Source organism: Chelonoidis abingdonii, chromosome 3 (genome assembly GCF_003597395.2).
Source record: "Chelonoidis abingdonii isolate Lonesome George chromosome 3, CheloAbing_2.0, whole genome shotgun sequence".
Taxonomy (NCBI): Eukaryota; Metazoa; Chordata; order Testudines; family Testudinidae; genus Chelonoidis; species Chelonoidis abingdonii.
Genome location: NC_133771.1, coordinates 86,988,117 through 87,013,837, shown reverse-complemented (window position 1 = coordinate 87,013,837; position 25,721 = coordinate 86,988,117). Strand labels below are relative to the sequence as shown.

At 45.8% G+C, this 25,721-nt stretch overlaps 2 protein-coding genes across 5 annotated transcripts in view; both read left to right on the top strand.

Moving 5' to 3' along the window:
- AK9 (adenylate kinase 9) overlaps window positions 1-22,647 on the top strand; it is a 244,988-nt gene extending 222,341 nt beyond the window's left edge. The window contains exons 37-42 of the mRNA XM_075064564.1: window positions 1,080-1,276; window positions 7,666-7,835; window positions 9,989-10,087; window positions 10,167-10,269; window positions 11,557-11,671; window positions 21,344-22,647. Coding sequence (XP_074920665.1) covers window positions 1,080-1,276; window positions 7,666-7,835; window positions 9,989-10,087; window positions 10,167-10,269; window positions 11,557-11,671; window positions 21,344-21,546 — 887 coding nt within the window. The 3' untranslated portion in view covers window positions 21,547-22,647. The remainder of the gene's footprint in view (window positions 1-1,079; window positions 1,277-7,665; window positions 7,836-9,988; window positions 10,088-10,166; window positions 10,270-11,556; window positions 11,672-21,343) is intronic.
- A 34-nt stretch (window positions 22,648-22,681) lies between these two features.
- Window positions 22,682-25,721, top strand: part of ZBTB24 (zinc finger and BTB domain containing 24) — an 18,867-nt gene continuing 15,827 nt past the window's right edge. For all 4 annotated transcript variants that reach the window (XM_032764593.2, XM_032764592.2, XM_075063881.1 and 1 more), the window contains exon 1: window positions 22,682-23,530. The gene's annotated coding sequence lies outside the window, so the exon portion shown is untranslated. The remainder of the gene's footprint in view (window positions 23,531-25,721) is intronic.

The following is a 25,721-nucleotide window of genomic DNA, read 5'->3' as shown; positions in this document are numbered from 1 at the left end:
ACTGCACGCATACAAAGCATCCATATACAATCTTCACATTTTTATTAAGTTTAAATACATGAATAAATAAATCCCTGGCCTCTCTGAGGAGACAATCCCATTTAGACAAATCTGCTAACAATAGGAGGATAAGAGCTGGTGCCTGAGATCCAGGAACACAAATGCAGAGGCAGATATTTTCTCTTCTCCCAAATGTAACTGGGGTGAGGGGTGCAAGTGGTGAACTAACATAATATGCATTGATTTGGTATTAGTATGAGTACATAACAAATGTTACTTAAATTGGTTCTGAGGGGATCAAATACAGTCCTGGCATAAACTGACACATTTTAATTGTTGAGTTATCTTACACCAGGGTTGAGTTTGGCCACAGCTATCCTTGAAGATGGTGCAATGTAAGTTAGAATGCTTGTGGAGGAAAGACGTGCTGCCTTATTTTACACCCTCCTTGTGCTTCTCCTGTTACAGCCCTCATATTGGCATCCAAACTTCAATCTTCTAAACTTCAGTTATAACCCAAATAATATTTAATTCCTCTTTAATCTAGAATTTGAACATCAGGCTTTTAAAATATAAACTGGATTTTCTTAGATATTTTATTCCAAAAGATCTTGAAGAACTCTGTTAGCTAGACCCTCAAGTTTGTAAGACTGGGGTGAATAAATGAGAGTTCTTAATCACATTCTAATTTAAACTCATTCTCATCCATGTCAAGAAATCAAATAACAATTGAAATGTTCCTTTGCATCAGAGGAATGAAACAGTACACCTGTAATGCTAAACTACCTCAAAGAAATCTGACTAATAAATTAATCATGAGTAGGCTCTTGCAACATTAGCTATTGTATTTCTTAAGTAATTGCTAAAGAAAAGATTACCAACATAAATTAATAAAATATATTGCAACCTAGTTACTTTAATAATCAAATTATTTATAAAGATTGCCAGTTTGTGATTCTCATCGAGTATAAGCATTACATTTCCACAATGGATATAATCCTCAAAAACTGCGACATTTTGTACTGCATATGAAAAATGTTTAAAAGTTACAAAATAACATTTTATTCCATTATCGACAGGAAAAGCAGCCAGTATTGCTGATTTATGTATCACACCCCAAGAACTGCAGTCTCGCCTGGGAGAGTTTGGACAATACTGTCCTGTCAGCCTCGCAAAAAAAGGTGAACTGGTTGACTGCTCTATAACCTCATCATTGCAGTCTGCAGCAGAGTTTCGAGGACACTATTACAAAATGGCTTCACAGGCGGAATTGAATGTGAGTATCCAAGGGGCTCAATGGCCTCAGCAAGGTTGGAATAGGATGAAGGGTAGCTTTACTAGGAGCAGGAACTGCACCTGTGAAAGGTAGGGAAGTAGCAGCAAGAAAGAGCATCAGAGCCAGAATGCAATAAGTCACATCTTGTGTAGCTTGTATAATGTTTATATAATGCTATGTTCTTCTTCGAGTGCTTGCTCATATCCATTCCAGTTAGGTGTGTGCGCGCTGCATGCACGTTCGTCGGAAGATTTTTACCCTAGCAACACTCGGTGCGTCGGCTGGGCGTCCCCTGGAGTGGTGCCGCCATGGCGCCGGATATATACCCCTGCCAACCCAACCGCCCCTCAGTTCCTTCTTACCACCCGTGTTGGTTGTTGGAACAGTGGAGTGCGGTCTCACTGACCTCCACCTCCCTAGCTACTCGTAGTTCTCTAGTTATTTTGTTGTGTATATAGTTCAAAGTTATATAGTTAATTTTTATTGTTCATAGTTACTGTATAGATCAGAGGGGTTTCGGGATTAGCCCCTTCCCAGCACCCGGTGCCAGGGCCCATGCCCAGTTCATTGGGTTTAAACCGTGCTCGGCCTGTCATAAGCCGATGCCGACAGGAAAGCCACACGACTCCTGCCTTAAGTGCCTCGGGGAATCTCACCTGACAGATAAGTGTCACATTTGCAAGGCTTTTAAGCCGAGAAGAAAAAAGGAGCCGGACTTTCGGCTAAAGCAGCTCCTCATGGAGGCGGCTCTTACCCCTCCGCCTTTGGCACCAAGCGCTGGTCAATTGGCAGGCAGAAGCACCTCCTCGGCACCAGACTGCGCCGGTACTGCCAAGGCTTCTCGGCACCGGCCGTCGCCGGCACCGAAGTCGACTCAGCACCACTCCCTCTCCCCGAGGTCGAGAAAGCCTAAGACGCCTGTTGCTTCCATGCCACCTGCACTGCAGCCAGAGAGCTCGTCTAAGTCGGATCGCCTGGCACCGACACCTGCCACGGCACCGATGTCGGCTCCATCAATTCTGGTCCCACGAGGGCCATCGAGTCCGGTGCCTGACAGCTCCCTGGCACACGCCGTGGTTGAGCTTACTATTCCCTCCACGCCAGAGACATTCTCAACGGCGAGGGATCTGATTGCCATGACAGAGTCGACGCTGCCTCAACCCCCGGCACCGCTGGTGCGGGTAATAAAGTTTGTCGGCAAGCCTTCCTTGATAAGCCCATCCTCTGTCTGCACAGCAGAGTGGCACCGTTCATGATCATGGTCCTGCAGACGCTCCAGGTCCCGTCAGTGTTCCCGCTCCCTACACCGGTCACAGTCCCGGTACCTTTCTCCTCCTCGGTACCGGTCGCACTCGCGGCACCGGTCGGTATCCCATTCGCCGGCCTGCTACTCTCGGCACCGTTCCAGCTCCTGGCACCGCTCCAGGCACCGTGACTCCCATAGCCGCTCCTGACATCGAGCCTCGAGATCTCGGTCGACTTCCCGGCACCGCTCCAGTCGCAGGTCCCAATCTCGTTCCCGGTACCAGTACGCCTCCCAGTACCGGTCCCGGTGCCGAGTAGGGCAAGGTCCACTAGAGACAGAGACTCTGCCCAGGGCTTTTCAGCACCTCCATGGCCATCCAGACATGCATCAGTGTCGTCCCACGCGGACAGCTCTTATGCTCAGGACCGTGATTCTGATGTGCCCACGAGAGTCTTCCAAGAGACCCAGACCCAGGATCAAGGACCCCATCAGTGGTCTTTCTGGACACCTTGGGCATACCACCAGGCCCAAAGTGTACCAGTAGTTCCGTCCTGCTCTGTCTCATCAGAGCACCGAGTGCCGGAGGTGATGATTAGCCGTCCCCCTCCGACTGCTGCAGAGGAAGCCCCAGTTCACCTACCGGACTCCCAGGTTCCTCTGGAGCAGAGATCACCCAAGAGCAACAGGCCACCCAGGACCTGCTCGTTGCCAGCATCTCCTCTTCCTCTTCTCCAGATGAGGCGGTGGCACGAACATCCTCCTCCGACCCTCCTCCAATCGACCTGAGAGCCCATCAGGACCTCCTAAGGAGGGTAGCACTCAATATGAGCCTCCAGGTGGAGAAGGTCCCGGAGGTAGAGGACCCGGTAGTGGACATTCTATCGGTGGATGCCCGCACGAGAGTGGCCCTACCGTTTATTCGGACCATCCAGGTGAATGCAGATACTATATGGCAGTCCCCAGCCTCTATCCCTCCTGGGGCCAGGGGAGTCAAGCGTAAATATATGGTGCCCTTTAAAGGGTACGAGTACTTGTATGTCCATCCTCCTCCCTGCTCACTAGTTGTCCAGTCCGTTAATGAGAGGGAACGCTACGGCCAGCAGGTGTCAGCCCCGAAATCGAAGGAGGCTAGGCGAATGGACCTACTCGGCTGCAAGGTGTACTCGCAGGGGCCCTACAGCTCCGGGTGGCAAATCAACAAGCCTTGCTTAGCCGCTATAATTATAACACCTGGGTGGCAGTGGGTAAGTTTACGGAGCTTCTCCCTCAAGACTCCCGCCGCAAGAGTTTCGCTGCCCTCTTGGAGGAAGGGAAAAAGGTGGCCAGAACTTCCCTCCAGGCCTTTTGGATGCAGCAGACTCAGCAGCCAGGACTCTGGCCTCGGGTGTTGCCATGAGGCGCATCTCATGGCTTCAGGTTTCAAACCTCGCACCGGAGCTGCAGTATACCATTCAGGACTTGCCCATTTTGATGGTAAAGGCTCTTCTTCTCGAAAAGACTGACCCCAGGCTGCAAAGCCTGAAGGACAACAGGTCATAATGCGCTCTCTCGGCATGCATACGCCGGTGACCCAATGCAGGCCTTTCCGTCCCCAGCCTCACTGCCCATACTCTGTGCCTAGACAAAGACAGGACTTTGGCAGGCAGCGCGGCTGAGGTGGTCGCAGACGACCGTCAGGACCCCAAGGGGCCAAAATCAAGGTCCCTCGAAACCGAAACCACCACTGGGACCAAAGACGAACTTTTGAAGGTGCGGCCCGAGGGCGGCGTACCAGTTACAGGCCAGGATCCCTCTCCTCCTCCCTTCTCCAACCGTCTCTCCTACTTCCTCCCGGCGTGGTCCCAGTTAACTTCAGATCGCTGGGTCCTACGCACGGTGGAGTATGGGTACCACCTCCAATTTATTTCAACCCTGCCCTCCCACCCTCCAACCCTGTCCCTCTTCAGGGACCCCTCTCACGAGCAATTCCTCTTACAAGAGTGCAGACGCTCCTCGCCATAGGAGCTATAGAGGAGGTACCGATGGACGAAAGGGGCAAGGGGTTTTACTCCCATTATTTCCTAATCCCAAGTCGAAGGGAGGTCTCAGACTATCCTAGACCTGTGAGGACTCAACCAGTTTATGATAAAGTTGAAGTTCCACATGGTATCCCTGGGGACCATTATCCCGTCCTTGGATCCTGGAGACTGGTATGCCACCCTCGATATGAAGGACGCGTACTTTCACATCGCCATCTTTCCTCCGCACGGGAGATACCTCTGATTTGTAGCCAACCGTCAGCACTTCCAGTTTATGGTCCTGCCGTTTGGCCTTTCTACAGCCCCAAGGGTATTTACAAAGTGTATGGCCATAGTTGCCGCCTACCTCCGCCGACATCGGATACATGTTTTTCCGTATCTGGACGATTGGCTCATCCGAGGGGCCTCCGAGACACAAGTCACTCAGCAAGTGGGCATCGTCAAGGACCTAGTCACATGTCTAGGCCTGATGATCAATATAGAAAAATCCACTCTGGTTCCCACGCAGAGGTTAGACTTCATAGGATCTATCCTGGACTCCAATCTAGCCAGAGCCTGCTTACCACAGCCGCGGTTTCAGGCGATGGCAACAATCATCCGAGGTCTACAGAATTTCCCGACAACCTCGGCTCGCACTAATCTCGGTCTCCTGGCTCACATAGCTGCCTGCACGTTTGTAACCAAACACACCAGGCTCCGCCTCCGTCCTCTCCAAGTTTGGCTCAACTCGGTATACCGCCCGGGCAGGCACCCAGTAGACACGATAGTCATCATTTCCTCGAGCACCCTAGGCTCCCTAGAATGGTGGCTAACTCACTCCCTGGTGTGTGCAGGGATGCCGTTCCATCCGCCCCAGCCCTCAATGTCCCTGACGATGGACGCTTCATCTCTCGGCTGGGGTGCTAACCTCAGTCACCTTCGTATTCAAGGCCTTTGGTCTTCTCAGGAGCTGGCATTACACATAAATGTCCGAGAACTGAGAGCAGTCCGCCTGGCGTGCCAGACGTTCCAGCAACAGTTGCGAGGCCGTTGTCTCTCAGTGTTTACAGACAACACAACAGCCATGTACTACATAAACAAACAGGGAGGGACACGGTCCTTCCCCCTTTGTCAGGAGGCCATCCAACTCTGGGACTTTTGCATAGCTCACTCGATACATCTGGTAGCATCCTTTCTCCCAGGCATTCGGAACACCCTGGCGGATTGACTCAGCAGGTCTTTCCTGTCTCATGAGTGGTCGATCTGCCTGGACACTATGCATTCTGTTTTCCAGAAGTGGGGATTTCCCCACATAAACCTGTTTACTTCCCGCGAGAACAGGAAATGCCAGATGTTCTGCTCCTTCCAAGGTCTCTCCCCAGGATCGATCTCGGATGCTTTCCTGATGCCGTGGAAGAGCCAGCTCCTTTATGCCTTCCCACCATTCCCGCTGGTTCACAAGGTCCTGCTGAAACTCCGCAGGGACAGAACACGCATCATCATGATCGCTCCAGCGTGGCCCAGGCAGCACTGGTACACCACATTGCTCGACCTGTCAATAGCCAACCCAATTACCCTGCCACTTCACCCAGACTTCATAACTCAGGACCACGGCAGGCTTCGCCACCCGGAGCTGCAGGCTCTTCACCTCACGGCGTGGCTGCTGCGTGGCTAAACCAGTCAGAGTTACGTTGCTCTGAATCAGTACGACAAGGTCTCCTGGGTAGCAGGAAGCCTTCCACCTGGTCAACGTACCTGGCCAAGTGGAAGCGTTTCTCCTGCTGGTGCGAAACACTTAATCTTACTCCCACTGAGGTCTTGATCCCCTCTATTTTGGACTACCTGTGGTCTCTCAAACAGCAGGGCCTAGCAGTATCATCACTGAGGGTACACTTGGCAGCCATTTCTACCTTCCACCCAGGCGAAGGTGGTCATTCCGTGTTCTCACACCCTATGGTTTCGAGGTTCCTCAAGGGCTTGGAGCTCTTATACCCTCAGGTATGCCACCCAGCCCCGACCTGGGACCTCAACCTGGTTTTAACCAGGTTTATGTCTCCCCCATTCGAGCCATTAGCAACCTGCTCGCTACTATACCTGTCTTGGAAGACAGCTTTCCTCGTAGCCATTACATTGGCCAGACGAGTCTCCGAGCTTAGGGCTCTTATGGTGGATCCGCCATACACTGTGTTTCACAAACGACAACGTGCACGTTGTGACCACATCTGGCTTCCTCCCTAAGTGATTGCGCCCTTTTCATGTTCACCCAGGACAAATCTTTCTCACCGGTCTTCTTCCCAAAGCCACACTTTATACACCACAGGAGCACACAATTGCACTCCCTGGACATCCGTAGAGCGACTCGCATTTTTATATTGAGGTGGACAAAATCTTTTCAATAAACCCCAACTCTTTATGTCGGCGGTAAGCAGAAGAATGAAAGGAGCCTACCTTTTCCTCTCAGAGGATCTCATCTTGGGTGACGGCGTGCAACCACACTGGTTATGGTTTTGGCTGCATATTTCCCCACCACATCACGCGCATTCTACCAGGGTCAGAGCTTTCATCTTTCCACCTCTGGCTCATGTACCTATCCAGGAGATATGTCGCGAACTACCTGGTCCATCGGGTCCACACTTTGCTTCGCATTATGTTCTGTTCAACAGTCTAGAGATGAATGCAGCCTTTTGGCTCAGCAGTTTTTTGCATTCTGCCACATCTCACTCCTGACCCCACTGCCTAAGTAAGGCTTTGGGAATCACCTAAACTGGAATAGGAATGAGCAATCACTCGAATGAGAAAAGAAATGGTTACTCACCTTTGTAACTGTTGTTCTTCGAGATGTGTTGCTCATATCCATTCCAAACCCGCCCTCCTTCCCTACTGTCGGAGTCGCCGGCAAGAAGGAACTGAGGGGCGGTTGGGTCGGCAGGGGTATATATCCGGCGCTATGGCAGCACCACTCCAGGGGGCGCCCAGCCGACCCACCGAGTGTTGCTCGGGTAAAAATCTTCCGACAAACGTGCACACAGCATGCACACACCTAACTGGAATGGATATGAGCAACACATCTCGAAGAACAACCGTTGCAAAGGTGAGTAACTGTCTTTTTCTTTCGTAATACAAAAGTTTATTTTCTCTTACTACAGAAATTCTTGAATGCACCAGAGTTGTATGTGCCACCATTAGCACCTCATCCTCTTCCCTCACCAGATATGCTACCAAAGAAACTGACAATGGCAGAAGTGAAGGCCTTATTCCCTAAAAAGGCTGAAATGCAAGGATACTGTCCAGTCACTTACCTAGATGGAAAACAAAGGTAAATCCTTACATTTCCCAGAATATTTATTTTTTTTAAAAAGCACCCAAAGTACTGCTTTTCTCTTTTCAACAGGAACAACAATTACAGTTCTTTACATTGCAAAACTTTTGTAAAATAAACTTTTGAAACCCACTGGCTTCAGTTTTCATTATGAACCTGAAACATTGAAGAGATTGCGTAAAGCATGAAGCAGGCTAAACTAGCATAGATTTGAATTGTCCCCAAAAAAACAGAGTTCTTACTCCTGTTTTTTGCTACTGTCTAGTGGGGTCCAGTAGCCTTCCATCCTTCATTCCTTCTGATATTTTCACAGGGCTTCCTATGAGACTGCTCCAATCTTTTTCTTCTATGATTGGTGAATGGGCAGCCAGTAGGCCATCTTTCCTCTCCTCAAGATCTATAAGTGTCTTTTAGGGACTGGTGATGTGACTGGTCCTTTTGCTTTCTGCAGTAGTGGTAGTTAAAAACTCTGCTGCTTTAGCTGCTGTTGATGCCATATTAGCCCTCATTCTGAGGCTGAAAGATATCCTACTAATTTGAAATTCTGTTAACATGGGTGTGCTCTGAAGTATTTCTAATGAGCAGAATGAGGCCAGCCAGTAGAGCATCCTCAAGAGGATCAGCTTCTACACACCTCCAGCAGACAAAGCAGGTGGAGAGCAAACAGGTTTGTTATTCCTGCAAAGATCTTTCCTGGAGCTAAGGAGCAGACCTACTAGCAGGCTCCGTGAAACCAGTAGGGAAGAGAGTTGACCAGATGGCTACCTCTTGAAGACTTTGGGGGATAGATTGGGGGAGGTTCTTATACTGTAAGCTCCTTGAGGCTGAGACTGTATCTTCTTTTGTATCTTGTACAGTGCCAAGCATATTATTGTCACTTAATACATAATAGATAAGGCTAAGATTATGTTATGGAGGTCACGGAATCTGTGACTTCCAGTGTCCTCTGACATTTTCTGCTTTAACCCTGGGGTGGTGGGGCTGGAGCTGACAGCCAGCAGCGGAGTCCTGGAGCTCTCAGCTGCCACAGGCAGCGGGGCCCACTGCAGCTCCCTGCCATTGTGGGGGTGATGGGGAGAGGGGCAGGGCTGCAGCTCCCAGCCACTGCAGGCGGTGGGGGCACTCGGAGCTCTTAGCCACTGTGGGCGGTGGGGGGGAGGACCCTGGAGCTCCTAGATACCGTGGGGGACAGGGCACCCCCAGATCCCAGCCACCACATGGGGCCCCCACAGATCCCAGCTGCTGCGGGCGGCAGTGGAAACCTCGGCCCTCTCAGCCACCAGAGTAGCAGGGGGACCATGGATCTCTGAGCCACCAAGGGCACCTGGGGAACCCAAGAGCCGAAGCAATGGTGGGTGCTGGACCCCCTCCTCCCCATTTTGTCAGTTATTTCTAGTAAAAACCAGGGACAGGTCTTCCATGAATTTTTGGTTATTGCCAGTGACCTATCCCTGACTTTTATTAAAAATAACCGTGACAGAATCTTAACCTTAATAATAGATCACATAGGACTCCCTCCCCTACCTTCTCTAAAGATGGCTAAAAATAAGGGTGAGCTTGAGCCTTTTGGAGGGCAGTAGGTCCTGTGAGGAGAGGATCTCTGTAGCCATATTTTTGATTATGACAAAACTTGCATGGTTTGAATGATTTCAACCAAGATTTACTTTAGGTTTTCAAGTTGTTAATTATTCAAAATGGCACCCAAATCCCAGGCATTCTAAGAAGATACAAATTGAGCCGCCAGTATCACACAGTAAGGCCACAAAGCTCTCCTAAAAAGGTAGCTAGGCATTCACTTATTGTGAGGAAATCCATGGTTGGGAAACAGCCAACATAACTAGCTCTATACCACCCCTTCTCAGCTTCAGAGATCCTTATCCAGAGAAATAGTCCCTGTTGGAGGCTGTTTACAGGCAAATCTGGAGTAGGGCCCATGTTCCTTATTGAGGCAATGTATCTGATTCAAATTGTGAGCTATGAGTAGCTCTGTCAGTCACGTGGTGGGAGCATGAACTATCATACCCAGTTGCTTTTGTAATTAGTAGAGCTATTAGATCAGAACAGTCCTAATTTTTAATGTATTTAAATAGCACAAATGATGCTTCATATTCCTTGTAGATATATACTTGTTTCTTATTCTGTCTTTTGAGATACGAATCCTTGGTACCTGGCACCATTGAGTATGCTGTGGAATATCGAGATAAACTATATATTTTTGAAAGTGAAGAAAAACTCCAGAAGTTTATGAGGTAAATTTATTAACTTTTATTTTAACTTTTAATCATTTCACATTTTCTGTCTTGAAAGCACTTAACTTCTGTGTCTTAGGTTACCAGAAAAGTACTGGAATCAGAAGCTTCCACATAAACTCCCTCCAATAAAGGAACCAGTTCTACTTACTGCTCTTCCCCTGACTGGATATCTTGAACAGGCTAGTTTTTGCTTCTTTAATTTAAATTAAATTTAAGCTACAATATAGGATTATACTGTGTCTTCTGATTTTTGCTTTTTATTTTAAAATGTATAATTAATCTTGATTTTATTGATAGAAATTCAATAAAGATCATGGAAATATATGTACTTACAGTTAAGGGAGGATACTACTGGTAGTTAAAAAATGGCAGCTGTTTGAAGTTATTCGGAGATTTGTAATCTTAAAGCAGTCCTGGGGAAGATTAATTAATGGGCAGAATCCAAGTGAGGCTATCAAAGATACATGATAAACTGCAGAATAATGTAATAAAATTTATCCCAAGGTTCCTCCATTTATCTTATGGCTCTCTAATTTATCACAGAGTTATACTGCTACTTGCATAGTGTTGTTGTGTAAAACACATATGGAGCTAATATCCATGCCCATTCAATTTGTCACAGGCCTATGACCATATTATCTGCCCCTAATCCATTTTTGCATCCACTAATCCATTGTAGGTGGGATGTGCAAGTGGTATAAATCTGACCTTTGTACTGCTCTAATATTGGTGCTGCTTTGTGCATAGAGAGCGGCTGTAACTTAAGCCAACCTTCAATGATGATGGAGGACCAAGGATACAGAGGACAGGCATGGTATAGGGCATTCCTGTTTGTTGTTGTTTTGTTTGTATTGCAGTTGCACTTAGGGGTCTTAATCATAGTGTAGTGCTGTTTTGTACAAATGCATAACAAAAACATAGATCCTGCTCCCAGAAGCTTGCCTTCTTTTCCATGCTGTGTTGGCAACAATGAAAGTATGTGATATAAGAATCTCTCTTTTGTCTCTGTGGCATTGGAGGATCACCCTTGCTCTGGGGTGATCCTCTGAAAGTTAAACTGGGTTCATGAGCTGAGTATGATGATAGTACAGTACAGCATGGAGTAGCTACACTGCACTGGCAAGTCTGGCCATGCATGTTCGTATACATATGTTTGCACACACTCTCACATAAAACTTACATGGCGTTGCTAACAGTATGGCAACTTGCCATTGGATAGTGTTGTTAAAATAAATACTAAACAGGCATTTTCTTTTCTATAACATAGGGATGGAAAGATAACTATTTACTCCTGTTGAAGTCAGTAACAGAATTCCCATTTATTTAGATGCTCGGACACCATGGAATATCAAAACATATACAGATAGACTTAAGTGACAGCAGGATCAGGCTTTTAATGTATTTTTGGTGTACTGTGTTCAAGTCCTTGCTACATGGCCTTCTTAAAACAATTTGTATTTTTTTAGGGGATAGCAACTGCTCTAATAAAAGCTATGAATGAAGTGGGCTGTTTAAAGCCAAAGTTTCCATTCTTAAGTGTAAAAAAAACTGCTCTCCTGTTTGTGGCCTATCATTTAAAAGGTATGGTAAAATGTGCTATAGTAATACCATTAATTGAATAAATGGAATGAATTCTTTAATTTAATTTTTAGATAAAAATGCAGTCACTGACTCATCTGATTGCCCCATTCTTCTGAAGTCTGATTCTTTAAAAAATAAATACTATACATAGCATAGTACATATAAACATGTTTTTGGCAAATATATAGGGCACCAAGGTGAAAGAGGTATTAATAGGCCCCCCAAAAAATATTGTGAGACTCTGTTACTTTATCACCGTACTAGGGAAATTCCCTCCCCCCTCCCCAAATTAACTAGTTTTAAAACATAACACAAAAAAAATTGCTTTTAAAGCTAGCTGGAGCTGTAGTGTGAGCCAGTCTTGGGCAACCTGAACCATTTTTAAAACTGGTTGGGACTCACTGTAATAAAGGATGCTGAAAGATCAAGTTAACACACTTATCTGACCTACACCAGTTTCCAGAAAAGAATCAACCAAAATATCAGTGCAGGATCTAACTGTTTTTAAAAATGGCTTAGTTGAAACAGATTTTAGATTCACATGGAGCATTAGTAGCTCTAAGGTCAGCTCCACAGCATGGATTCAGATACTGATCCACTAAATTAGACCTAGTTATGATACAAGAAGCTGCATCAGTAACTTTCTACGGAAGGACACAGGTCAAATGTACATGATGATATAATTAGATCTTTTAGCAGCCCTTACCAAGTCCAGTGTTGTTGACCTGCTAGCTTGTTTGTGAGGTCACTGGGGAAAATTTCAAAATGTATGGGTAATGCTGTGAGTCTGTCACAGAGATCATGGATTCCGTGACTTTCCAGGACCTCTCATGACTTCCGCAGCTGCAACGGCCAGTGTGGCTGACCCCAGAGTCACCCAAGCAGCTGTCCCCAGGGCCAGCTGCACCAGCTACTCCTCGGGTGGCCTCAGGCACCTGGCTCCGGGGCTGCCTGAGAAGCAGCAGTCCTGGGGGTGGCCCTGGAGCAGTGGTCCCACGGGCCACCCCAGAGGTTGTCGGAGCAGCGGTCCCCGGGGGCCTCAGAGCAGTGGGGGGGGCAGTCAACCCCAGCGTCCCCCGCTGCCCCAAACAGCAGCACTCCAGGGCCCTAGGAGCAGCTAAGATTTAGTTAGGGGTATTTATAGTAATAGTCATGGACAAGTCACAGGCCATGAATTTTTGTTATTTCCAATGACCTGTCCATGACTTTTACTAAAAATACTCATGACTAAATCTTACCCTTAATTATGGGCTGTTGTACTACCAGTATGCTGATGATTTTCAGTTCTGCATCTCATTCTTATTGAACCTATGTTATTTAAAATCTCCTTACTTTCCCAGTAGATAGATAAATACAATCTTAATGAAAGCTAGCTGACTTAAACGCAGTTCATGGAAGATTGAAGTGATACTTGTTGATAGAATAAAACATCTTTTGGAATTGACAGGTGGAAAGACTGCTTTTGCCACTTAAGGAGTATGCCCACATTTTGTTTCAGTTGTTCATATCAGCTTATTTGACTCTTCACTGCTCCTGGATACACAGGAGACTAGGGTGGCCTAAAGAACTTGTCATCTGTAGCCAGCCCAGAGAGGGCAAGGTCTCCTCTCCAGTGTATTCAGGAGTCTAACATCTCCCCGGTTTGTGACTGAGCTTTCTATGCAGATATAGGAGGCAGTTCAGTGCTGTTGCTAGGGGACTCTGGGCGAGACCACATCCTTTACTTCCACTCACCAGAAGTCTTGCCTGTGATAGAGTAATATGTTCAGTGGTTCAGCTCTCCCCTGCCTTTTGTTATTTTTAACCTCTTGCTTACATGAGTTTTGTTTTTTTTTAGGTAATGGCAAGTTTATCTTCTCTGTCAGGTTCTTCACATACTTTGTGTCTCTGTGGAGCTTTCAGAGCACTGAGATTATCTCTAATAGATTAATTAATAGTTTACTAGTTCCCATCAGGGAGCCAACCTTGTAAAACTTTCTTGGCCACCTGGATAAAATTCTTCTTGTGCATGGATAACTAGCTTGACCCTAGAAATCCCAGAATCCTAGACATCTATCTATGGTTATCTCCAAAACTGGATAGAATTGCATCTCAAATCTGGGGGGGGGGGTGTTTTGTTTTTGGAAGATGTGGTGGTTCCGATGAGAAGGCAAGCACATGTCTTGACCCTCATGAGTGTGCAATGAGCTGGAACAACAGAATCCCTGATCAACCACCCATGAGCCTCAAGCGCCATTAGATGCCTTATCATTAGTTTGGAGAGCCCTGTGACCATCATACCAGAGTGGGACCTGCATTTGGTCTTACAGACTCTTGCTTCATCATTTTTCAGTCCTTTGAGTGATTGCACCTGTGCATTCCACTCTTGGTGTCTGTGCACCCAGCACACAGCCATTGGAAACTTTTTCCCTCTGTGGTACCCATTTGGTGGCTTGAGCTCCCCCTCCTGGCACATGCCACTCTGTGAAGGTATGAAGGGCAGAACCTCCTTAGTCCCCCTCAGTTCCTTCTTACTGCCCACAATTTATGTTGGAACTCTGTTCTATGCTGGAACAATTCTTCTCTCAGCCTTTGTGTAACACAGTGTATATATATATTGTTAGTCTAGTTCTTAGTGTTAAAAAAAACAATTTTTTTGGACTTGTTATTTCCCCGTATGGGGTCTTTCTATTCATGGTACCAAGGTATGCCCTGGTCACCAGGTGCTTTTTACTCCAGGCCTATGCCAGTTAACAACCTGCACAATAGCTTCCTAGCGTGCTTGGGAGAGGCACCCGTGAACACTGGAGTGCCAGAGTTCAAGCCTAGGATGAAGAAAGACAGGAAGGCCAGGCTGTAATTCCTGCTGATGGAAGTGGTGCTCAGCCCACAGTCAGAGTCATCCCAGTCTGACCCAGTGCTGAATGCTGCAGCTTCAGTGAGCGGTGCACTTCCTGTGTTAGCAGAATCCCGGCACCATTCTCCCTTGCCTGCACTGAGGAAAAAGTAAAAGGCTTCCAGGGTAAGATCTCCAGCCTCTAAGTCTGGTAAGATGGTCAAGGAGTTGAATAGAGTAAGAACTCCTCCAAATGTCTGCCTAAATCAGCACAGTCAGTTCCAGCACCACAAGGGGCATTGTTGAGGCCAGAAGAGGCACCATCCACTTCTTCGGCACCACAACAAAAGACCATCTCAGTGCCAGCTACTCCAGAGATGTTTGCAGTGGCAAGGAACTTGAATTGTCTCTCTGTGCTGATGTCCCTGTCCTTACAAGAGTCTGGTCCCCCAGCAAAGCTGCCAGCATTGCAGGAAGCGGCGGCCAGCATATCCCTTGGCCCCTCAGGTCTTTTTGGGAAATATGGTCACCCTGCTGCTCCCAGCCGCCGTGGGCAGTGGGGGAACCCCACAGCTCCCAGCCACCACGGTGATGGGGGAAACCATGAAGCCGGAGCAGCAAAAGTCACAGACAGGTCACGGCTTCCGTGAATTTTTGTTTATTGCCCATGATCTGTTCATGACTTTTACGAAAAAAAACCATGACAAAATCTTAGCCTTAGTTATAGGCATAGGCCTCCCCATCCTGCTGCCCTAGTTCTGGGCCCCCTCAGGACACCTGGAACTGCAAAGCAGCCATTTTGATGGGCCAGTTGGAGTCAGCACATCAGTCCCCATTTCTCCAAACCCAAAGCCTCTCCCCTTCACAAACCATCTGTCCCGCTTCCGCAATGCTTTGTCCCGGATTACTTTGGACCAGTGGGTCTTGTGCATTGTGGAAGTGGGATATAATCACCAGTTTGCTTCTACCCCTCCCTCTCTCTTCAGGGACCACTCTCACGAGAAATACCTTGTCCAGGAAGTTCAATCATTCCTTCTTTTGGGAGCAAGAGATAAGGTTCCATATGGTCTCAGAGGGAAGGGGTTTTATTTCCTAACATTCCTAATTCCAAAAGCATTATCTCAACAAATTCTTAAAAAGGATAAAGTTCCATATGGTCACCCTAGCTTCTGTTATCCCTCCTTTGCATGCTGGAGACTGGTATGCCACCATTGACTTAAAAGATTCCTATTTCCATTTGGCAATCAGTGAAGCTCACAGGAAGTAACCCTGGTTTCTTGTAAATCAAAACCATTACTAGTTCACTGTACTACCTTCTGGTCTGATAGCAGCTCCCAGGGTCTTTACAAAGGTCATAGCAGTTGTAGCTGAATTTCTTCGAAGATCAGGGTGTGACGATGCAGTTCTGGCGGGACCCAATTGAAAGTGCCAATTCAGGACCAATTGCTTAAACAGGGCAGTCACAGCCCAAGGCTGGGGGTTCTTCACCTCTAAGGTAAACCAAACCAGCCGGACAAAAATGACTTCGGTTTCACCCCACTGGCTAACTACAAGTCACACAAGCAATTTCCTTAGACACTCCAGTTTCCCAGTATCACCCCCAGTGCCACTCGTCCTGGGGATGAATGGTTATAAAAACCAACACCCCAGTAAAAGAAAAGGTTCTCTCGATCCCAAAGGACCAAGCCCCAGACCCAGGTCAATATACACATTAGATTTTACCCACAAATCACGCTGTTGCCAATCCTTTAGAATCTAAAATCTAAAGGTTTATTCATAAAGGGAAAAAAGGTAGAAATGAGAGCTAGAATTGGTTAAATGGAATCAATTACATACAGTAATGGCAAAGTTCTTAGTTCAGGCTTGTAGCAGTGATGAAGTAAACTGCAGGTTTAAATCCAGTCTCTGGAGAACATCCCCCGCTGGGATGGGTCATCAGTCCTTTGTGCAGAGCTTCAGATTGTAGCAAAGTCCCTCCAGAGGTAAGAAGCAGGATTGAAGACAAGATGGAGATGAGGCCTCTGCCTTATATAGGCTTTTCCAGGTGTAAGAACACTTCTTTGTTCCTACTGTGGAAAGTTACAGCAAAATGGAGTCTGCAGTCACATGGGCCAGTTTCTGCACACCCTGCTGAGTCACAAGGCGTATCCGCCTCCTCTCAATGGGTCAATTGTGTAGCTAATGGTCCTTAATGGGCCATCAAGCAGGCTAAGCTGAGCTGACACCAACTTGTCTGGGATCTTTCCCAGTAACACAGCACAAGTTTGAAATACAGACAGTATACAGCCAATATTCATAACTTCAACTACAAAAATGATACAGACATACAGACAGCATAATCATAACCAGTAACCCGTAATCTGGTCTTAGACACCTTATATGACCCCCTTTACATAGGATTTGGTGCCACTACAGGACCTTGGTTGCAAACCATGTTCTGTGTGGTCGCAGTTTATATCAATAACGTCACACAGGGGTACATCCCTGGGGCATACTGCCTTCTAGACTTCCTGCCTTACTCCTAGCCTCTGGGAGCTGCAGCTCCCTCCCCTCCATTCCCTGGTGGGTGGCACGATCAGGTCACGTCCTTCTCTGGAGTTCCCAGAGCATGTCCTTTTCCCTGGCCTGCCAGCACCCATTGAGCTATCTGGCTGCCTTTTAAATCCCACCTCCAACTCAAGCATGCAGGGCTGTGCTGGATTAAACTCAAGATAGGGGCTTTCTTCCAGACTACAAATTCCAGGCAATTTGATCAGCTGTCATAGGATTGAAGCCTCATCTGATCTCAACAATACAAAACTGTTTGAGGCTTCTGGGTCACATGACCTCTTGCATCTATGTGGTTCACCAAACTAGATTGCAACTCAGAATTCTGCAGGGCTAGCAGGCATCAGTCTACTTGCCAAGCCACCATCAAGCCAAGCCCTCACTATTCACCCAGCCACCATGGACTCCACGGTAAGAGTTCCCTCCCATGTCCTTGCCTTCCTAGATTGGTAGAAAGATGCAGCTAATATGTGTGTAGGTGTTCCATTTGCCTACCCACAACCAACTCTCATGCTAGTGATGGAAGCTTTGAACCTGAGATGGAGGACCCAGCTTAGTTCTCTACAGATACAGGGTCTATAGTCCTCAGAGAACTTAGCTTTATACATCAGTGTCAGAGAACTGAAAGCTGTCAGTCTGGCATGCCAAGTATTTCTATCTCAGATTGGGGAAGCAGGCTGTTACTCCTCACAGACAACAATGTTTTACCTCAACAAGCAGTGGGGATCCCATTCTTCTCCACTTTGTCAAGGAGCAACCCTACTCTGGGAGTTTTGTATTGCCAACAGGGCTGGCTTTAGGCCAATTCCCCTGAATCAGGCCCCGCACCCACACCTAAGAGGGCCCCATGCCCTAAAGAAGAGCACCTAACTTTTTAATTTTTATTCACCCAGCAGCACTCCGGGTCTTCGGTGGCACTTTGGCAGTGGGTCCTTCACTCGCTCCAGGTCTTCGGAGGCATTTCAGCAGTGGGTCCTTCAGTGCCATAGAAGACCTGGAGTGAAGGACCCGCCTCCGAAGTGCCGCTGAAGACCCGCACTGCTGCCGGGTATTCAAATCAAGCCTCACACTTCCTAAAGCCAGTCCTGATTGCCAACTCAGTAGATCTACAAGCATCTTACTTGCCGGGCGTACAGAACGACCTAGCAGACCACCTGAGCAGATTGTTGACAAGTCACCACATGAGGTCTCTTCGCTCAGATATGGCCATACACATTTTCCAGCAGTTCGGTTTTCCTCCAGTAGACCTATTTACGAAAAAATCTAACAGAAAATCTCAGCAGTTCTGCTCCCTGTGGGACCACAGTCCAGATTCCATGGCAGAAGCCTTTTTACTGATGTGGTCAGGCACACTCCTCTACGCTTTTCTGCCAGTCCAATTCATTCACAGATATTGCTTAAAATAAGACAGGACCAGGCCAGAGTCATACTTATAGCCCCAGCATGGGCCCACCACCAATGGTTCTCCACTCTCCTGGAGCTGTCAGTGAAACCTCCACTTTCACTTCCATTGTACTTGGACCTAATCTCCAAGGATCATGGTTGCCTTCTTTACCCAAGCCTACAATCCTTTCATTTTAACTGCGAGGATGCTCTAAGGCTAGACACTAAGGAGCAGGCTTTCTCAAAAGACATTCAAGAGATCATGCTACATAGTAGAAAGCCTTCGACAAGAGTGATTAAATGGAGGCATTTGTCCAGCTGGTCTCATCAATATGGGGTATTATCATCCAGTTGTTCAGTTCACCTTATTCTGGACTACTTATTATACCGAAATACCAAGGTTTGGCAGTTAGTTCTATCAAGATACCTCTGGCAGCATTCCATCCTATGGTGAACAATCACTGTTTCTTTAGTGACATGTCCATGATGTTTTAAAGGGCATAGTCAAATTATTCCCTCAAGTGCAATATCCTGTTCCCCATAGAATCTAAACCTAGTTACTGTCAAGACTTATGGGTCCCCCATTTGAATAGTTAGCTAACTGTTCTCTGGCAATCTGGTGCTTGGTTCATATTTGCATCCCACTATGCTGTGGGTCAAGACACCACAGATGATGCTAGAGTGGAATGAGTTGTTCTCCCATTTTTCTTGAAATAGAATCCAATCCTATCTCCTGTTCTATGGCTTGTGAGTCACCAAGAGTGGAATGCACAGCAATCACTTGAAGAATTAAAAACAGTACTACCCTGTTCTGTAACTGTTGTTCTTCAAGACGTGCTGAACATGTCTGTTCCCTGACTTGCCCTTCTATCCCTCTACATTGGAGTTATGGCAAGAAGGAACTGGGGCCAGGGAGCTCTGCCCTTTATACCTGAACACAGAAGCATGAGCCAGCTGGGGGAATTCAAACTGCCCAACGAGTACCACAGAGAGAAAAAGTTTCTGACAGCTGGACACACGGACACCAAGAGTGGAAGGACATGTGCAACGTATCTCGAAGAACAACAATTAAGAACAGGTTTGTAACCATTTTTATTATGACATGTTCTAATATTTATCTTTCTGTCAAGACCTGCTTCCTTGTGACTATTAATTCAACAAGAAAGGTTTCAGAGCCCACCATGCTGTCAATGAAAGTACCATATCATATATTCTACAAGAACAAAGTGGTTTTCCTAATCCCCAAATGCTTTCTAATCAAAACATTCTCCATGTGTCTCATGAAATTATTGTACTATCTTTGTGTTCAAACCATTAACAACCTAAGGAGAATTTAGGGCACCATCTGGACATGTAAAGAGCCATGAAAATTGATCTCAAATGTACAGATTCATTCACAGACTGAGCCTCAAGATTCATTTACTTTCTCCCAAAGTTTATAGGCCTCCAAATTCTTCCTGGCCATGAGGATGAAGTGCTGAATTGTTAACACTTTTGTAGCATCTGTTAAACAGTTCCAGGGATTCAGCTTCATTCTACACACTCTGTAGCAGTTTTCTGGACAGAGCCTTGACTACTACAGAGGAGATATATAGAGTAGCCACTCGATCCTTGACCAATGCTTTTAACATTAAGTGTGTCTCCTGTCCTCTTAAAATACATCCTTTGTGGGAAGGTGTTTCTGTGCGTTCGTCCCATTGTAAATTTTTCTAGATCTTTTTTCTCAAGCAGTTTGAATTTCTGTCTCCCTCCCTTTTACCTACACTGTCTCTTTCCTTCATTCCTATGCTTTACTATTTCACTGTTGTGCTTTAGTGCACATCAGTCACAGATTGTGGGAGATGCTGGGCTCCAGAATGGAAGTTTGGTACCTGATCATTTCTTTTCAGAACATCTGAAACAATCCACTCACGCTGGTGATTTCCAAATAGGAAAAACAGAAGTAGAGTTTATGTCTAACACATGGCCACACTGAAATGACATCTAGTTTGTCTACCAGTTTTGATTCTATTGTTAGGGTTTTGTTTTAAAATCACATCTAAGTGTTTCTATGGCTTTGGAAGCAATCTTCTGGTGGGCAAAATAATAGGCATGGTCTCACTCAGAGTTCTCTAGTAACAGTGCTGAACTGCTTCCAATAACTATGCAGAAAAGGCACTGCCTATAAATCACAGATTAGGAGAGATGTCACTCATGGAAAGGAAATGGTTAGGTTACCTCACCCTAGTTATTCCGCTAGCTTGACTGATGTATTGTGCTCTGCTTACAAATACACTTGAACATCACTCAGGGCTTCAGCTAGTGCTGCAGGCAGCTGCATACATTTTTAAGTAAGACAGATTGTTATAGCACATAGCATAGTTCGCCATGCTGTCCAGTCCAGTTCTAAGCCCCATTCAAAATATCCATTATCATCTATACAGCACTGGTTGGCCTGAGATTTGGCTGTCTTAAACCACCAGTTCCCCTATGCCGTATTACAATTACACTCAACAAGAATACTCTTGCTTTCTGTTTCCATGGTTGAATACCAAAATGTGGGGTGGAAGAAGTGGGATTGGAGTTGTGGTGTAAGGCCCTTGGCCCTGAAATTTGTTTCCCCTTGGCTATTTAAGATGTATTTTAATATGCTTTTTTTCCATTAAAGGCCAAAAAACTGAGCACCCATGGCTATTTAAATTCAAGTTATGAATGCTCTGCACTTCTGAAAATCACATCCCAAACCTTTTTTTTTTTTTTTTCAGTCTGAGCATGTTGCCTCTGGATGTAGTCTGTGGTAGTGTTATCAGTAGTTGAGGTGGAAAGGTGTGGGTTTGATCTTTCTGTCTTTAATTTGTAATATGACTCCATATATCATAATGATTGCAATATAAATTAAAAAAAATAAATGGAACATGGTATATTTTAATATACTTGATTTCTTGCAGCTTACAACCCCAGGAGCTCAGAATATGTACGAAAAAAGTACAAGAGGAAACTGGAGCAGTTCATAGACCACTGTGACCTCATCCCCTACTTGGGTACAAAAATGACGCGTAAATACAAAGAACCTCAAAATAGACCTATTGACTTTGATCACAAATTACAGATGTTTTTGTGTCTTAAAGATGTAGATCCAACCTCTGGTTAGTTTGGAATGTGCAATAATGAAATAACTGGGCATTTTCATTGAACTACTGAATTCTGATTAGCTTGGTGAATATACTTATTTTATATTTCAACTGGTCGTAAAGGCTTAGCCATAAAAACAATTCTGTTAACAAAGAACATTATACTTTTATGAACAGATAAAAGACTCTGATAGGTAGAATTTAGTTATGATTGGCTGCCATAGATTTGAGGTAGTTTACTGTAAAAACAAATATTTAGTTTAATATTCTATACAATATATTTTAGAAATGTTTATAATCTTGAAAAGTAGGGAATATTTTGATCAGCCCTGAAATAAAATTATTAAATATTCTGAAACACTTCACTGAATTTTACAATTTTGTTTTTCAGTCATTTCAGATATTTCCTTGTCTCTCAGTATGTTAGCATTATTAGTACAATAAATGCACTTTTATTACATGCAATGAAACAAGCTTACATTTCCTTTCACACCATTATACAGTCAGAGGCAGCTAGACACTATTACATTGGTTCTAGATTTTATACTTAACACTATTTATGATCATTAACAATGTAACCAAACATTTTGAGGGGAAAAGAGATGTTTAAAAATTTTTTTTGGCAAAATGGTCTAAAAAACAAAAATCCAGAAGTTTCAAGATACTAGTGTTTTTAAACATATCCAAGCAGAATGCTTTTGGAAATAAGTACCTGCAGGTGACATGACATCTGACCAAGTAGTTACTGCCTGTTCCTTGTATTGTTTCTACCCAGTTCTTTATGTTTGTACAGCCATATTTACAATTTAAGGATGTGAATGTAAAATTAAACTATTAAAAAAATTCTCAAAAGGGCTTTATCTCAGAAAAACACCCAGAACCTATCCGCTCTCAGGCCCATATTGTTCTGTTTGAAAGGACTTTTTAAAAGCCTAAAAGAGTCCTGTGGCACCTTATAGACTAACAGACATATTGGAGCATAAGCTTTTGTGGGTGAATACTCACTTCGTCAGATGCATGTGGTGGAAATTTCCAGTCTAGACTGATTCTTGCCTGCATATTTAAACCTGCCTCTGGAAATTTCCATTACATGCATCTGATGAAGTGGGTATTCACCCATGAAAGTTTATGCTCCAATACGTCTGTTCATCTATAAGGTGCCCCAGGACACTCAGTTACTTTTTACAGCTCCAGACTACCACAGCTATCCCTCTGGTACTTAAAAAGCCTAGTTAGTTCTCAAAGCCCAGCTGGTGTCTTAACCGATATCTTTCAAGGATTTTCTTTCCACTTTTTGCTGATTTTTAAAAAATATGTTTTAAATACGGCAAGAGCTTTCTAAACTGTGGAACTAGACTGGCATGGCGCTGGACAGGTGCAGAGAACAAGACAGAGAAGGTCCGTGGCGCTGCACTGGCGGCGGGTCGGGAAGCGGTGACACAAGTGAGATGGTTACAAGGCTAGGATCGATGTAGGCTGCGTGGCAGACACCTGCGGAACGCGCTGCCTCACCACGACCATCTCGCCCAGGTAAGCGAAGACCGAGGCTAGGCCAAGCTCGAGGAAGGCCGCTCCCAAAACCGGGCGGCTGGAGGACGAAGGAGCGCGCGCGCACCAGAACGTATCAGTCAGTGAGAAGCTGCTGGCCTACGGGGGAACGGTCCCACAGCTCCTGACCGGACACGAAGGGCCTCCTCCGCCACGGGCGCGGGCCCCTTCCTACAGAAATCCGCGCATCCCCCCGCCGCGCGCGTAGGCAAGAGCCGGGCGGCTGAGGCCTTGGCGGAGGAGGCCGTTGCTGTTCGTTACAAAGGAGGCGGGGCCTGGGCTGCAGGCTCTCGGAACCTTCTCGCGGCCCTGTCAATTTGCTGCTGCTTTAACGGCCGAGAGGGACGTGCGGGTAGCTCGACGCCGTGACGCAGATTCGTGCCCCTCCCAGGGGGGAGGAGAGCGCGACCGGGTCGGGCTCGCACCCTCCCTGAACGGTGCCTGCGGCTGCCGCTGGTGAGTGAGCCCCGCTGTGCCAAGCCCAGGCGGCCTCGCCGGGCTGCGGGGGCGGCTAGCGCAGCTCTCCCGGGCGGGCTGCAAGAGCATGTGCGGGACGCGTCTCACCCCCCGGGCAGGAAGGTCTCCCCGACTCCTGAGGCTGCTGCGTGCCGGATGGCTAGAAACCCCCTCGCTGCCTGCCAGGCGAATGGTCTGGCCATGCAGCTTGGAACGGGGCGATGGGCGGGAGCCGGCTCGCCGGAGCGCTGCCAGGGAGTGTCCTGAGCCTGACCCGACCCCCCATCCCCCGCCTCCGAAGGGGGGCCCTTCTCTCCACAGAGTCCGAGATAGCCCCTAGTCTTAGCGGTTTCCAACACACTAGAGCCAGCCCGTGTGCATGGCCCCCCACTCGCTGTAATGTGGGGACCACAGCCTCTGCTTGCACTGTCCAACATAGCACTTTACATCATGGGGAGACTTACAGCTTCAGGCTGCTTATGGGGCATGTCCTCCCCACATCTATAAATGGCGAAACTGAGGTGTGGAAAAGCGTGATTTGCTCAGTATTAGGGTAAACCAGGACCAGAAGCCCAGAGTAGAACCTTGGAGTCCTGCTTCCCAGAGCCCTGTTCAAATACCTGCAATGACAATCCTATAGCCAAGATCCTCTTGATAAACTGCTAATTGTTTCAGAAAATGTTTGTTTTTTTTACTTTTGGATGTGATTTGATATGAAAGTTAAAATAAATAATTCAGCCTCAATTTAAAAAAAACAAAAATAGATGCCAAGAGTCTGTTGTTCTAGTCTGGCCTGCCACTGAGCTCTGATCCTTCAATCTCCAGTGTGCTGTTCAGTGCACATCTAGCTCCTTTCTGGTTATTTGATATTTAATTAGAGACCCTAGTAGCTTTTCTGACTTTGTGGTAAATTCTATACTTCAGATATTCTCAAACTTTTTTTCACTGTACCCATTTTTATGCAGACAATGTCTTGTGGGCCACAATCCTCTCCCATTCCCAAGTCTGGAAAAAACTTTCTCCCAGGTGGCAGTCATGCAAATCTATGTTACAATTACAACCATTGTTTCTATTTAAAACATCCTAATGCTGGATATTTTTATTGTTTTTATTATTTTTAGATGTCCTAATAAATCTTAACAGCTGTAAATGAGGAGAAACTAACACCGTGTAATTAGCCAGCTCTCTACAGACCACCAGCAAATACTACCTGGATGAAAATTTATGTCATATTTGATCATATTAGAGAGACAAAGTAGGTGAGGTAATATCTTTTTTGGCCCAACTACTCTTGGTGAGCGAGAGATTATTTTGAGTTACATACAGCTCTTCATGTCTGGGAAAGATTTTCAGGCTGTCACAGCTAAATACAAGATTGAGCAGAGAGAATATGTGCTAACTGCTTGTGCTAAACTGGCTGTTGGATCTTGTATTTAGCTGTGACACTGTGTACCTTTCTCAAGCATGAAGAAGAGCTCTGTGTAGCTCAAAAGCCTGTCTCTCACCGACAGAAGTCTGTCCAATAGAAGATGTTATCTCACCCACCTTGTCTCACTAATATTCTGAGCCCAGTATGGCTACAGCTGAGATCATATTAGTGTGCCTTCCTGTTTTATATAACCTCCCTAGAGAGAGGTGGGTTGTTTTTTTTTTTTTTTTTTTTTTAACAACAGATATTGTTAGGATCTTGCATCCAGAAAAGTAACGATACCATTGTGTTGCTATGAATGTATATAGTATCTAAGTACCTACATGCATGTGCAGCTTCTGCAAGTTAATGTTGTTATGAGAACCATAAATTTGAATTCCTTGACAATTGTTTAAACACGTAACCTTATTTTACATTTCTTATATGAAAGTTAACTATTTTTATGAATATCACAGATAGCTAATATATATAGGCAAATTAAAGTTGTTACTGTACAAAACATAATTGTTGCATTCACTGACCACTTTGTGCTTAAACATGCTGTTTTATTTGTTGCCTAAAAGTAGCTTTATTATTTTTGCATTTAATTTCATTCTTTTAGACCAACGGTCTGCAGCCTTTCAGAAGTGGTGTGCCAAGTCTTAATTTAGTCACTCTAATTTAAGGTTTTGCGTGCCCGTAATACATTTTAATGTTTTTAGAAGGTCTCTTTCTATAAGTCTATAATATATAACTAAACTATTGTTGTATGTAAAGTAAATA